This window comes from Silene latifolia, chromosome Y (assembly GCF_048544455.1).
Source record: "Silene latifolia isolate original U9 population chromosome Y, ASM4854445v1, whole genome shotgun sequence".
Taxonomy (NCBI): domain Eukaryota; kingdom Viridiplantae; phylum Streptophyta; class Magnoliopsida; order Caryophyllales; family Caryophyllaceae; genus Silene; species Silene latifolia.
In genome coordinates this window covers 463,129,492-463,144,935 of record NC_133538.1, presented here as the reverse complement: position 1 = coordinate 463,144,935, position 15,444 = coordinate 463,129,492, and the positions used below count along the sequence as shown (strand labels likewise).

The 15,444-nt window shown below is 37.0% G+C and overlaps 1 protein-coding gene across 1 annotated transcript in view; it reads left to right on the top strand.

Annotated features, from left to right (window-relative positions):
- Positions 1–1,907: 1,907 nt before the first annotated feature.
- The window catches only part of LOC141633472 (NADP-dependent malic enzyme-like), a 33,524-nt gene continuing 19,987 nt past the window's right edge, over positions 1,908–15,444 (top strand). Inside the window, exons 1-4 of the mRNA XM_074445933.1 lie at positions 1,908–2,161; positions 2,329–2,594; positions 14,831–14,951; positions 15,076–15,150. Of these exons, the coding sequence (XP_074302034.1) occupies positions 2,132–2,161; positions 2,329–2,594; positions 14,831–14,951; positions 15,076–15,150 (492 nt within the window). The 5' untranslated portion in view covers positions 1,908–2,131. The remainder of the gene's footprint in view (positions 2,162–2,328; positions 2,595–14,830; positions 14,952–15,075; positions 15,151–15,444) is intronic.

Below are 15,444 nucleotides of genomic sequence, written 5' to 3'. Positions count from 1 at the left end.
TTAACATTTTTTTGTCAAACTTTGATAATATTGCAAACCAAGTTTTATAATGAAATTCAATTATCTCAAAGACTCAGTTCCAAAAGATGATTTCATTAAGATTATCTTTATCTGGTAGAATGCATGGTTTCATAGAAATGACATTATTTTTAATTATGTTCATATTAATATCAGCAAACTCACTCTATTATGTAATAATAACATTAAGATATGGAATGAGACTAGATACAAGGATCTCAACAATCCTAATCAAGACATATCAGTTAGAAACACTATTAATAAAGAAGAAATTTGGTGGAAGAAACCTAGAGAGGGGTTTCTAAAGCTAAATTTTGACGGATCGAAGATTGATGGGAATAAAGCTGCTTTAGGATACTCTATAAGAGATCATAATGGTAAAGTCGTGTTGTTAGGAGCAAAAAAGTGTGGGTCTAATAGTATTCTTGTTGCGGAAGCCCTCGCCTTAAAAGAAGGTATTCTAGCAGCTAAATTATTAGGAATCTCAAAGATAATGGTGGAAGGTGAATACTTATGTGTTATCAACTCAATTCGCAGTACTTGACAAGTTCCTTGAGAAATTTCTAGTATAATCAAGGATGGGAAATTAAATCTTCATTTATTCGATGAAGGGATAATTAAACATTACTTCCGGGAAATCAATAAGGTTGCTGACTTTATGACTTCTATTGGTCCAACTCTTTCGAGGTGGTTTGAAAGTAGGTGACTTCAACTTATCTCACCCATTTAAAAGAATAAGATAAATTGGCCCGATTCAAAAGGATCAATCTAACTTTCTTAGCTTATAAAAAAAAAAAATCTGGAATTAGGCCAACACCATCTGAATTCTCAACCGTCACAATAAAAGCCAACAACCACAACACCCAATCTCAACCACAAAACCCACATTTTCACGCTACATTTCTAGGTATTTTTTGAGGGAATACGTTTTAGGTATTTTGGTTTGTCTTATATACTCCCTCCGTACCAGACCAAAGGTAACACTTACTATAAAGGGACGTACCACACCAAAGGTAACATTTCTTATTTGGCCCACAACATTACCAAGTTATCATTATACCCTTTTGATATTTACACAAAATGCTATTACATACTCCACCTACCAACCCACAATTAAATCCACAATTACATACCCCACCTATTTTTTCCCTCTTTACCCTTACTTTTTCCACCTTTTCTTAAATACTACATTTTTCCCTACATTACCTGGTACGGAGGGAGTATATATAAATTATAAAAGTGGTAACTATTTAATCCTTAAATTATTTATAAAAGTGGTAACTATTTAATCCTTAAATTTAAAAAGACAATGTCAGTCTTCAATGAAATTTTGTGCATTTCCAATATGTGCAGTGCATATTTATACCACTTGAAACCCAGTAAGAGGATTATACATCTGATGTATTACACCAATTCTATAGTTTTTGAGTATTCTAATCAAGTTTTTGAGTTTTATTTTAAAGTTTTTGAGTTTTACTATAAAGTTTATGAGTTTATTCACTTAAAAATAAGCTCAAAAAATTACAATAAAACTCAAAAATATTACAAATTAGTTTAGTTAAATTTGAGTTTTGACGGAAAAAATATTAAAATCTAACTTATAAATAACTTTAATATGCTCAAAGAAATATACATATGCTCAAAAACAAATAAAGCTAAAAAAAATACATACTCCCTCCCATTCACAATAAACCTCCCATTTTATTTTGGCACAAATATTAAGGAAACACACTACCCCACCATATAATTAAATTTGAACCACACAAATACACTACCCCACCATACAATTAAATTTGAACCACACAAACACTTACCAAAAAAGGAAATAGGGAGGTTATTGTGAATAGACGGAAAAGGAAATAGGGAGGTTTATTTTGAATGGGAGGGAGTATATGCTAAAAAAATAAAAAAGTTGGATGCAATAATGTTCCTTTTTCTCCTTGAAACCACGCGCTTTCTCCTCTCTTTTCTTCTCTTCTTTCTCACTCTCTTATTCTCTCAACAGAGATCTGTGAAGTAATTTCACAGGCAGGTGAGATAGAGAGAAAGACACACAGAAACACTTCCTATAGTTTGAATAAAATAAGCTTCTTAGTTTTCTACTTGAATCAATATGATGTCGTTGCAGATAACCACCAATTTGGTAATCTAACACCTACCCAGTTCACTAATCTAAGTTTTATCGCCACCCTTTCTTTCAATTTCGTTCATTGTTATCAATTTGATGTACATGTACTCCCTTCGTCTCGATCAGGACGGAGGGGAGGGATTATGTTTCTGAGATTTCCTGTGTGTTTTTGATATTTGCAGAGCAACATAGCATGTGGGTCAGGGAGGTATTTGGTTCCGACCCGTTTGCCGGCAATAGGCCCGGTTGTTGTTCGGGTTGCTGTGGGGCCCTCCAAAAGCCGATCATCTGACGGAAACGGCGTCGTGTTAACGGAGGAAGCTAAGGAAGGAGTGATTGAGGTGATTGACAAATCAACGGTAGTGAGTGGTGGTGTAGAAGATGTGTACGGTGAGGATTCTGCCACGGAGGATCAGATTGTTACACCTTGGGCTTTGTCTGTCGCTAGGTATTCCATCATTTCTACGTTTCCTGGATTTCTTTTTCTTTTTATTTAATTTTGTTTGTGTTTGTCCAAAATAATATTTTTACTAGGTAGAATCTCAGTACATATTTTACTCATCAGAGTACACTATTGACCATTCTACCCTTACCATTTCTCACACTAACAAATGGTAGTACATCATTAAAAAAAAAGAAGCAAAAAACGTTTAACAGTCAGTACACATTCCACCACCAACCACCCTCTCCTCTACCATTAGACTGCCGCCCACCTTCCTGACCACCACCGGTGACGTACCCTTCCCTGGCCCACCCCACGCCCTTTGACTTCCGGTCACAACATCCCTCTTCCAATTAAACCCCTTATTATCCCTTTCCTCTTCTGTCCCAACACTGGCCGCCAGCCGCCGTTCCTCCTCCGCCACTCTTTTCGCCGGCGCGCGCCACCCTGGAACTGCCGCCACCCCACCGTCCTCCAACAAGATCCCACCACCACTACCAATAGTAATTAACAAACACAAACCCTAAATTAAAAAAAATACAAATTGAAAAAAAAATTTAATTTGATTAATACTAATATAATTAACAAATTAAATCTGATTAACATTCATGTTTTCCCTCAAATTATCATCCATACTTTATAGATTTTGTATATTTTGAGCGTAGATTGGTTTATCTAGAGAGAGAACTTGGTTTAACTTTTTTTTTTTGTTAAGGGTAAGCAAATAGAAAGTAGTAGACAAAAAGTACTGAATTGAGTAAAAGGTGTACTACGAAAATAAATTACGTGAATATTTTGTTGTTGTTTAGAATGTCATGTACTTAGGTTCCGCACTTAGTCCTTTTCTCTTTGCTATAGTTATGGATGAGTTGACAAGGGATATTCAGGACGACATCCCTTGGTGTATGTTGTTTGCTGATGATATTGTGTTGATTGATGAGACAAAAGAGGGGGTGGAGAGAAAGTTGGAATTGTGGAGGCAGACTTTAGAGACTCGTGGGTTCAGGCTGAGCAGGAGTAAGACAGAGTATTTGTGGTGTCAGTTCACTAAGGTGGCGGAGTTCACTAAGGTAGTTCACTAAGGTGACGGGGTTGAGATCGACAGAGGCGGGGAGTATTATTTTCGATGGGAATGTTGTTGAGGGTTCGGATATCTAGGATCTATTATTCAAAAAGATGGGGAGTTAGACGGAGATTTGACTCACAGAATTAAAGCGGGATGGTTGAAATGGAAGAGTGCTTCAGGGTTTCTATGCGATAAAGATATGCCCCAAAGATTAAAGGGAAAATTTTATCGCACGACAATTAGGCATGCCCTACTTTACGGACTCCAGTGTTGGGCGTGAAGCATTGTCACATTCAAAAGATGAGTGTGGCGGAGATGCGCATGTTGAGGTGGATGTGCGGACATACAAGGAAAGATCGGTTAAGAAATGAGGTGATTAGGGAAAAGGTAAAAGTGGCGCCAATAGAGGACAAGATGATGGAAAACCGACTAAGATGGTTTGGCCATGTGAGAAGGAGACCTATGGGCCGGTTAGGAGGTGGAGACTTGGAGAACGAGAAAAGGTCCCTAGAGGCGGAGGAAGCGAGGCAGACATGGTTGAGAGTGATAGAGCACGATATGAGAGTTCGGGGACTTGAGGAGAGTATGGTGACGGAGAGGGCACAATGGAGGAAAGGATACATGTGGTTTTTTAGTATTTGATGTTTTTTTGACAGATTTAGTGTTTTTTTATTTAATTTAAAGAAATTAAATTATTTATTTCTCTCCTTTATTACACTTTTTCACCAACCACTTTCTTATAGATTTTACCTGGTTCATTCCGGATCCTTAACTCTATTTCGGTTTTTAAAAATCGTTTTAATCTTTTCTCTCGATTTAAATTTTAAATTTTTATAAAAGAAAGACGGAATATGATTTTAAAACCCCTAAGTTTACCTTGACTTTCCATTACATTTTCGTTCTTCCTTTTTTTTTTTCATCTTCCCTTTTTTTATTCGCATTTTGAGGCGTGCGTTCACCCATGGGCGATTCGAAAGGATGATTCATGTCAGCCGACCCCAAATCATTTTGGGATTAAGGCTCTGATGTTGTTGTTGTTGTTAGAATGTCATGTACGTATAGGATGAGTACTCGTAATATGTATAATATCGTATTTATATATAGATTAAACTATTTTAGTCTATTAATTTATAATGAAGAAATCATTTATAACTCTCACCCTCTTTTAACGTAGTTGCTTTTTCATGGACGCATTTTACTCTTTCACGGAATTTTTGCCATTATTTTTCCGTACGTTACACTTTCCCAAAAAAAAAAACTCTTTAATTGTTTTCTTCACAAAATCAATCAAATCCGTCAAATTAATCAATTAATCACAAGATTGACTAACATAACAATGGATTATCGTAAAACAAACAGTGGATTGGATAAATACCTAAGAACTACAAACCAAGTGGTAAACCAACTTGGTACAGGTAGGGGATTCATTATCCTGTTGTACAAGCAGAATCGCATAATGTTGGTGTGTGGGTGAATGTTCAAAACAGGCCTCTCTTCATCATTATCCTTTTGTGGGAAGTTTGATTCTTGACTATGGAGTCGATACAGAGTAATACTTAAGCTAAAAATATTAATTAGAGATTCAGTTGAAAAATTAACACGAATAGGAATGAATTATGCGGTAACATGTTGAATCAAATTGAATTAAAATCCAGATTTTCCAGAAATGAAGAATTAATTAAATTGATTGAATTAGTTGAATGGACATATGAAAATGCCCTAATTAATTAGGGTTCCGGTGCGGATGGCTCCGTTGTCAGATAGTATGGTGATGGTCAATGCGGGCAGGGAAGCTGCGGTTGCGGCGGGGGAGCCTGGTTGTTTGACGGAATTGGATTGTAATTTGAGAGGATTCTATAAAATGGAAAATGAGGATGAAAATATGAGAAGGGTATAATGGTCATTTATGTCCATGATTAAGTAAATCATGTCCATGAATGAGCATAACCCTTTTTTAAAAACCATTCATTCAAATTGATATCTCTTACGTATTTGAACACCTAAATTATTGTTAGATAGTGAATTGATACACAATACAACAATAAAAAATGAAGATCTTAAGTATTACTACAAGTGAGGTACGTAGTAATACTCTAGTTTCTTCGGTTCCATCCATTTCACTCCGTGTATGGATAACTACTCAGAAACCTGTAAAATTTACTAAATCTCTTCTTCCTTCGATCCATATCTACTACATTTCAGGCTATTACAACAAACTCATTCAACAACCAAAATCCAACTACTAATGAATTACTCTTTACTCGGCAAGGCACTATCTTGTTCGTCATTGTCAATCAATAAATACCAATAATACTCCTTGATATCTCTAAAATTTGCAAAGAGTATCTATATCTAAACGAAACAATTCAACCTTCAAATAAACAGATCAGACAATCTTTTTCTTCTATTTATTCATACTCCTCTAATTTCTTCTTTCACCGAATTCCTCATTTCACCTCTATTTATACTCCTCCGTTCAATGAATATTCATCATCGGCATGATAATATTTACGCAGATAATTATTTGACAAACTATATATTGTCAATAGAAAAGTTGGTTTCTTAGGCCAATAAAGAATTTGCATCCAAAAAATATTCAAGGTCATCGTATCCTCCCATGATATGGATACTTGCTCTTCCACCTTGCAATCATCCGTATCGTTTTAATTTCTAGCTAATCATATCATTCAAGTTGGCGAGCAATGTCGCACCTGCAACTCGGGTTATTGTATCATACATGTAAACCAAGCAAATTGAAGCACTTACTTTTTGTTTCTCACTTTTTTTAAAGATTGACGTATGATTTTAAGTAGCAACACGAAACTAAATTTTAATACTTGGTGATGTGAGGAGAAATAATTCTATATTTATAGGTGTGTGCACCAAAGAGAGGTATGTTGAGCACTAAATGTGTACATAACAAACAAATTAAGAGGGTTTGAATATCCTAAATATTGTGTTGAAAAACATGGTCATTGCCTCGTTGGTATTGTATGGATCTTGAAAAACAAAATACTCTTAATCCCAATGGATGTGTCTTGAAAATATAAAATTTTTGTGTATAGCCACAATGCAAATACGTTCCGCTTATTATGTAGAAAAAATGAAGTATCATATATCTTCATTCATGCATATTCAATCTTTATTAAACATATCGGGATTTGTAAATTAACATTGGTTAAAATGTCACTTATTAATTAATGTACTACAATACAACAACAACAACAACATCAGAGCCTTAATCCCAAAATGATTTGGGGTCGGCTGACATGAATCATCCTTTCGAACCGTCCATGGGTGAACGCACGCCTCAAAATGCGAATAAAAAGGGAAGATAAAAAGCAAAAGGGAGAACGAAAATGTAATGGAAAGTCAAGGTGAACTTAGGGGTTTTAAAATCGAATTCCGTCTTTCTTTTATAAAAACTTAAAATTTAAATCGAGAGAAAAGATTAAAACGATTTTTAAAAACCGAAATAGAGTTAAGGATCCGGAATGACCAAGTAAAAACTATAAGAAAGTGGTTGTTGAAAAAGTGTGTAATAAAGGAGAGAAAAATAAATAAATTAATTTCTTTAAATTAAATAAATAAATAAAAACACTAAATCTGTCAAAAAAACATCAAATACTAAAAATCCACATGTATCCTTTCCTCCATTGTGCCCTCTCCGTCACCATACTCTCCTCAAGCCCCAGAACTCTCATATCGTGCTCTATCACTCTCAACCATGTCTGTCTCGGTCTTCCTCGACCTCTAGGGACCTTTTCTGTTCTCCAAGTCTCCGGTCTCTAACCGATGCGTCCATAGGTCTCCTTCTCACATGGCCAAACCATCTTAGTCGGTTTTCCATCATCTTGTCCTCTATGGCGCCACTTTAACCTTTTCCCTAATCACCTCATTCCTTAACCGATCTTTCCTTGTATGTCCGCACATCCACCTCAACATGCGCATCTCCGCCACACTCATCTTTTGAATGTGACAATGTTTCACGGCCCAACACTCGGAGCGTAAAGTAGGCGAGCCTAATTGCCGAGTGCGATAAAATTTTCCCTTTAATCTTTGGGGCATATCTTTATCGCATAGAAACCCTGAAGCACTCTTCCATTTCAACCATCCCGCTTTAATTACGTGAGCCACATCTCTGTCTAACTCCCCGTCTTTTTGAATAATAGATCCTAGATATTCGAAGAAATCGAACCTCAACAACATTCCCATCGAAAATAATACTCCCCGCTCTCGTCGATCTCAACCCCGCCACCTTAGTGAATCGACACCTCAAATACTCGGTCTTACTCTGCTCGGCTGAACCCACGAGTCTCTAAAGTCCGCCTCCACAATTCCAACTTTCTCTCCACCCCTCTTTTGTCTCATCAATCAACACAATATCATCAACAAACATCATACACCAAGGGATGTCGTCCTGAATATCCCTTGTCAACTCATCCATAACTATAGCAAAGAGAAAAGGACTAAGTGCGGAACCTTGATGCACCCAGATGGTAATAGGAAATTCTTCCGTTCTCCCAACATTAGTGCGAACACTTGCACTAGCCCCCTCATACATGTCCTTTATGAGGTCAATATATTTTCGCGACACACCCTTTCTCGCCAAAGCCCACCAAAGTACTTCTCTTGGTACCTATCATATGCCTTTTCCAAGTCAATAAAAACCATATGCAAATCCTTCTTCTTGTCCCGATGGTATTCCATCAACTGTCTCATGATAAAAATCGCATCCATAGTCGATCTCCGGGGCATAAATCCAAATTGGTTTTCCGAGATGTCTACATATCTCCTAAGCCTTTGCTCGATTACCCGCTCCCATAACTTCATTGTATGACTCATAAGTTTAATTCCAGATAATTGGAACACTCTTGGACATCACCTTTGTTCTTGTACAAAGGGACAAGAGTGCTTTTCCTCCAAGCCGATGGAATCTTGTTGCTCCTCCAAATCTTGTTGAAGAGCATGGTTACCCATTCAATCCCTTTCTCCCCGAAGCACCTCCAAACTTCTATGGGTATACCATCCGGTCCTTACGCTTTCTTTGATCCCATCTTCCTTAACGCCTTTCTTACTTCACTCTTTTGTATTCTACGCACAAATTCCCGGTTAACCATGCTTGGTGTTACCTCTACATCCCCAAAACCTTGTTCCTGGTGTCCATTGAATAAATTATCAAAGTAAGAACTCCATCTAGCCTTTATCTCGTTATCTTGAACCAGAACCTTGTCGTCCATATCTTTCACACACCTAACTCTCCCAATATCTCTCGTCTTTCGGTCTCTTATACGAGCCAGTTTATAGATATCCTTCTCTCCTTCTCTCGTGTCCAACCTGGCATACACTTCTTGGTTAACTTTTGCCCTCGCATCCCGTACGGCCTTTTTAGCGGCTCGTCTAGCCTCCTTGTACTTTTCAAAGTTCTCATCACTCATACATTTCCCCAAAACCTTATAGCATTCACGTTTAGTCTTTATCGCTTGTCTCACCTCATCGTTCCACCAAGATGTGTCCTTACTTGATGGTCTATTCCTTTAGATTCCCCTAATACCTCCCTCGCCACCTCCTTTACAACATGCTCCAATTTATCCCACGTTGCATCAATATCTTTCTCCTCACAATCCGACCAAATATCGCTACTTCCAACCTTATCCAAAAACGCTTGTTGGTTTCCCCCTTGTAGCTTCCACCACTTGATCCGTGCCTCACCGATTATCTTTCTCTTCCTCAAGTCTCTCTTACCCCGAAAATCAAGAACCACTAGTCTATGTTGCGTTGCGGCACTTTCCCCGGGTATGACCTTGCAATCGGTGTACTCTTTCCTCCACACATTCCTTACCAAAAGGAAGTCAATTTGACTAGCATTACCTCCACTTCTATAAGTCACCAAATGAGAATGTCTTTTCTCGAACCAAGTGTTCATTATACCCAAGTCATATGCCAAAGCAAAATCCAATATGTCACTTCCTGCTTCATTTCTCTCCCCGAACCCAAAACCCCCATGAATGTTCTCAAAGCCAACTCGACTAGTACCCACATGCCCATTGAGGTCACCACCAATGATCAATTTCTCTCCAATAGGGACACGTTCTACAACCTCTTCCAAATCTTCCCAGAAGGCTCGTCGAAAAGAAGCATCCAAACCTACTTGGGGTGCGTAAGCACTTATAACCGTCACCACCTCATCCCCGACTACAAGCTTAATACTCATAATCCTATCACTCTTTCTCGATACTTCTACAAGCTTAATTAATGTACTACAATCATGTAAATAAAAAAAAAAATACCACATGTCAAATCTACAACTTTTCAATCCAACTTTATTTATAGATATAAGATAAGATATAAGATTATATTCATATGAAAGCATTTTTCTCGATAAATTTAATTGTTTAAATTTGAAGATTATTCTCCAAATATTTTTTCAGAACCGTACTCTTGAATGTAATATAGATAAACATATAATGAAAATGTAGTTAATTTGGTGCTAAAATGTATACAACATTTATTAAATGATTTAATTGAAATAAACGTTTGTATTTAAGACAGGATTGACACGTGGCGCAACCCAGTTTTATATATATATAAGATAAGATGTTATCTTTGGTATCTCCACTGTGTGGATTGATGTATTAATTAATTGACGTGCTGCCTTGTTTAAAATGGTCAGTTGGAATTTTTCTTAATGCGCCAAAATGCCAATTGACCGCTTAACTTTGTTTGAGTGCTTGTTTGCTTGCTACTAAAAAAAATCATGGCAATGAATTGCAAAAATAGTGCTTGTTTGATTGACATTATTTTGGTCAAAATGGGTGAATTGCAAATTCATGTGTGTTGGGTAGTAACCCCAATATTGTTAAATGAGACTTAAGACTAGTAACATATAGAGTCTTTAAGTTTAGATATGTTTAAGTTACTACTAGAATCCGAGAAGTTGATGAAGCAAGGAGGTGGTGGCTCTTCAAGTGAGAGAGGAGCTTTTGTGGGCGAATATCGTGGCAAGAAGGGCGGTTGGAAAAAGCACAATCCTAATATCAAGTGCTTCTACTGCGATGAGTTAGGCCTTATACAAACTGTATGTCCTAAGGCAAAAGAAGATTTGAAAGAGTTGAAAAAGACCCGTGCTAGTGGGGTTGCAGCTATGGCTATGGCAGAAGTTGATGATGGTGAGCTCTTAATGGTTCATGGTGAAAAGGAACCTAGTGAGAGTTGGGTGTTAGATTCGGGAACTTCCTATCACATATGTGGAAGAAGAGAGTGGTTCTCTTCTTATGAAGAATGTGAAGGAAAGATGGTTAGTTTGTCAAATGGTGAAAAGGGAAAGATTGAAGGGATTGATGAGGTGAAGGTAAGATTTCATGATGGCCAAGTTAGAAGGTTTGGTGATGTTAGATACATACCAAACATTAGTTGAAATTTAATTTCATTGGGTAGATTAGATGGATTGGGTTGTACCATTCATGTTAAGAATGGTGTTTTGGAGGTCACTAAAAAGGGTAAGGTGATTCTCAAAGGTAGAAAAGGTAAAACTAACTTATTCACATTTGATGGAAGATGTGTTAAAGATGGGTTAGTTTAAGGGGAGACACTTTAAAGTGAAGGGGAGGTGCTTCCAAGTAATGGTTGGGTCGCTCTGCTCGATGATTGACAAGTCCAAAGTATTGTTGGGCTTAAGGGGAGGTTTGTTGGGTAGTAACCCCAACATTGTTAAATGAGACTTGACTAGTAACATATAGAGTCTTTATGTTTAGATATGTTTAAGTTACTACTATTTATGTTAGATGTTATTAGAAGTAAATAATTAGGAGTTAGCTTCTGAGTGGAATAAAGGCTCTTTATGTAGCTAGGTAAGTTAGGACTTAGGACCTTATATATAAGTCATTTGTCATGTTGGATAGTATGAATGAGTGTGTGCTTAATATCCCGAGTTCAGCATAGTTGGAAATCTTAGCTAGTAGGTAAGTGTTCAGTGTTTGAATAATAATACAAGGTTAGGTTGTGGTTAAGTCCATAACAAAATATCGTGTGTCTTTGCACTTTTATATTATTTGTATCAAAAACCCCAACAATGTGATTTCCCGACTCCTAAAAATGGAGGAAATAAATTACATACTCACCCGTGGTCATTAGAAATTCCTATCAATTGAATGCCTACATGGTAAACCAAATAAGTTTGTACAATTCACATGAAATGATAAAGGAAATTATTACGTGAGTTGATTTTTGTTAGGAATTTTCGTTGTGTATGTGAGCCAAACAAGTACTAAATAGTACTTCCTCCATTCCAATGGGTTCTATACATTTCACTTTTACACATTGTTTTAAGAAAATTATTATTTTATTTATAATGACAATTGTACCCCTTATTTATGACACCTTCATCCTTGTTTCCAAACCTAACCCCAGAACACGTCCCACCGTTCACCCAACCCACCACCAGCCACCACCACCCATGACCCAAAACACCATACCATGCTCGACCCGACCCACCACCAACATTGCTGGTTGCCGGAGAACCGCCCTCTGTCGCACTCTTTACCTTTCTTCTACGCATCATCCACCACAAGTTCTACCCCACCACTCAAAATTACTTAGCCACTGTCGCACTTTTTCTTCGCCACCACCTCCACCAGATCCACGGACAAGGCACCCAAAAAGATGAAGGAAGGGGAGTGACCAAGGTGAGCGGTTTTGATCTACAACGTTGGTGGGGTGTTTGTAAAGCCGGCGTGGTGGAGTACGTGGTGGGTCGTCTGGTGGAGTTATTTGATTCTTAGCGTGTGATTGTGATGGATTTCCAGGACTGAATGGTTGTTCAATGGTGGTGACGATGGGTAGATGGTGGTGACGGTCAATGGTGAGTCTGTGGTGGAGAGGTGGTTGGTGTAGTGTGCTGGTGCTGGTGGGGTCTAGCACGTGGTGGTGGTGGTGTGCGTTGTGGTCTTAATGGGGTAGTTCGTGTATCAGTGGAACAAAGTAGATGGTGGATGATAAGGGATAACACACAAGGGCAGCACAGTCATTTTGGGACTTAAACTTTACTAGATAAGGAAATGTATAGAATTGATTGAAATTTCCTAAAGAAGGATATGTATAGAAATGAATGGAATGGAGGAAGTAATTGTTAGTCTCTTAACTTTGTCGAAAAGTGAAACTCACCCCACGTAGAATCTTATGTGTCTAGGTATAAAGGTATTTGTTTATGATATTTTTGGTGTATCCTCTTTGTAGATTGATATTAGTTGACGAGTTCTTGCGTTTGATGATGCTAACTTTGACAAGGAAATGTGATCTCCTAATTTAATTAATTTGATGATTTGTGAGCTTGTTTTGTTGTCCTCATTTTATTAATTTGGTAAATTGTAAGTTTCACTTGATAAAGCCGCGACTTTGGCGCGAAAATCTCTTTTTAGACTATTTGATTTCTGTATTGAGTTGAGATGATTTGTCCCATTTTTGTTTTGTGTTCTTATGTTTAACCATTTTTGATATTAGTTGCCCCATTTTTGTTTTGTGTTCTTATGTTTCACCATTTTTGTTTTGTGAGAAATGAGACAAGAATGTTATGATTCAATTTTGGATCCCTTGCCCCATGTAGTGGCCTTTGTGGTTAATATTGGGCTCAAGTCTCAACAAACAAAATGATAAGGAAAGTGGTACAAAGTTATATTTTAACCCTTTCCATTGAACCAGGATTTACTTGGTCCTTGTAGAAATTGTTTGTGTGTCCACTTGAGTATTATGTAAACACTTATCATTCAAGGAATATGAATTTTAATTTTATGGGCACGAAAAGTGGTTAACATCTCATAGATGATTACTTTTATTTATTTATTTATTTTTTATAATAAAAAAATTTCCGCTGTACAAGACTCTTGTGTCCAATGATGGTATCGGTGTCAGCTTGATCAACTTGTCGTATATTGGCCAAGTTATCAGTCTGGTGGGTTGGTAATTTGGAGCTTTTCTAAATAACGCTCAACTATTATGGTTTTTGTGTAAATTCCAAAATGAGAAAGCAGTTGGTTGTTGAGTTGGTTAAGTGTTGATGAGCTAATTGCCTTACCTACTATGGTTGGTTAATCTTAATACTATACACAATAGCATTTATAACTAGGATATAAAACCCTCTGTATTCGCTAATAGAGGATTCAAATAATCAAATTTTGAGTGAACAGTCATGTTCAATTATTTTATATCTTCTGGTTCGTTAATCTATTTGCAACTAATACTTTTTGAGTGAATAGTCATCGACTCATTGCACTGAATGTCTTTCTTCTGTGTTCTTCCTTATCCCTTTACTGAAATTCCTTTCATTCTTTTTTTTTGTTTTATCTACCTATTTCCGTTCCTATGACTCCTTACTGAAGTTCAACACAGTCTTTCAAGGAAAAGATTCAGTAGTTGACTTGTTGTGGCATTGGAAGTCAACATCCTTCTTCTGCATCGACTTTTTTTTGGGGATGTGTAGTTTGTTAGGGGACGGAGTATATTCTGCCGATTGCATATAGCACTAGCATCTGTTATTGATTATTATGGATACAATTTGAGGGATTCGTGGAGCTCTTCTGTATGTATTTTGAAGTGAGATTGCTGTAGTATAACAGGTAGTCGCTCAAAAATTCTTTATGAATGTTTAAGATATTTTATGGACTTGTTTAGTCCAAGTATTAACTCTTAACACCTAATAACCTGATAGGACACTTGGGTCTGGAATCCTCGTAATATATTACCCCCTCCGTCCCGATCATTTGTTTACCTTTTTTATTCTTTGCGAGGGGTATTTTAATCAAAAGTAAACAAATGATTTGGACAAAGGGTATCCTTTTTATTCTTTCTAGTTCTCAAGTCCCTATTTTATTCTTAATCTCAAAGTTTTCCCCTTCCAACAGTTTTGAGATGGTGAACAGATTAAATTACCCTCGAGTGTTGTGAACATTTCTGCCTCTCTATATAGTATGGTTATAATTGATAACTCTATGAAGCTACATATTGTTGGCTTTGTACGTTATGGCTTCTAGACACTTCTATTATTGCCTTCGAGTCCATGGTAGCCTGATTCTATGAATACATCTTTTTATTTAGGATTTGGCTGTAATCAGTAATCACTTTATTTCAAGAACTTCGACTTTCAGTGCAAAAACTGACCACCTACATATTTTTTTTTGCTAAGTGGTTATTCATTGTTACGGGATCCTCGCCACAACAAAGGGCTTGCATTCACAGAGAAGGAACGAGATGCACACTATTTGCGGGGGTTGCTCCCTCCAACTGTCGTCAGCCAGCCGCTGCAGGTTTATTCTTTGCTTCTTAGTAGTGCTGTTTCAAAGAGAGATGTATTCAATTTTTTTTAATTATTGTCTAAAAGAATTGTTGCTTTATACTCAGATTAGTTTTTTTTTGTGTGCTAATTGTCAGGTTAAAAAAGTGATTCACAATATCCGCCAATATGATGTTCCATTGCAGAAGTATGTGGCAATGATGGATCTTCAGGTATGTATTCGACCCACTAGGAAGGTATTTAAATCTTAATCTCTTTTGCTTACATTTGGGGGTGGGGGAAGGGGTTAAGTCTTTTTAGGGGTTGTTTTGTATGAAGTCATAAAACAAAGAAGTCTTGACATATTTTTTTTAGTTGAATTGTCCAACTTGAGCTCCCATTTTTTATGACTCTATGCATCTCCAACTCTTCTTATTCTGTCGTGTATCCGTGTTCGTCACTCGCACATGGATGACACATCATTCAAGTCAAAATATGCAGACTTTTCATTAAAAAAAACTAGCTGA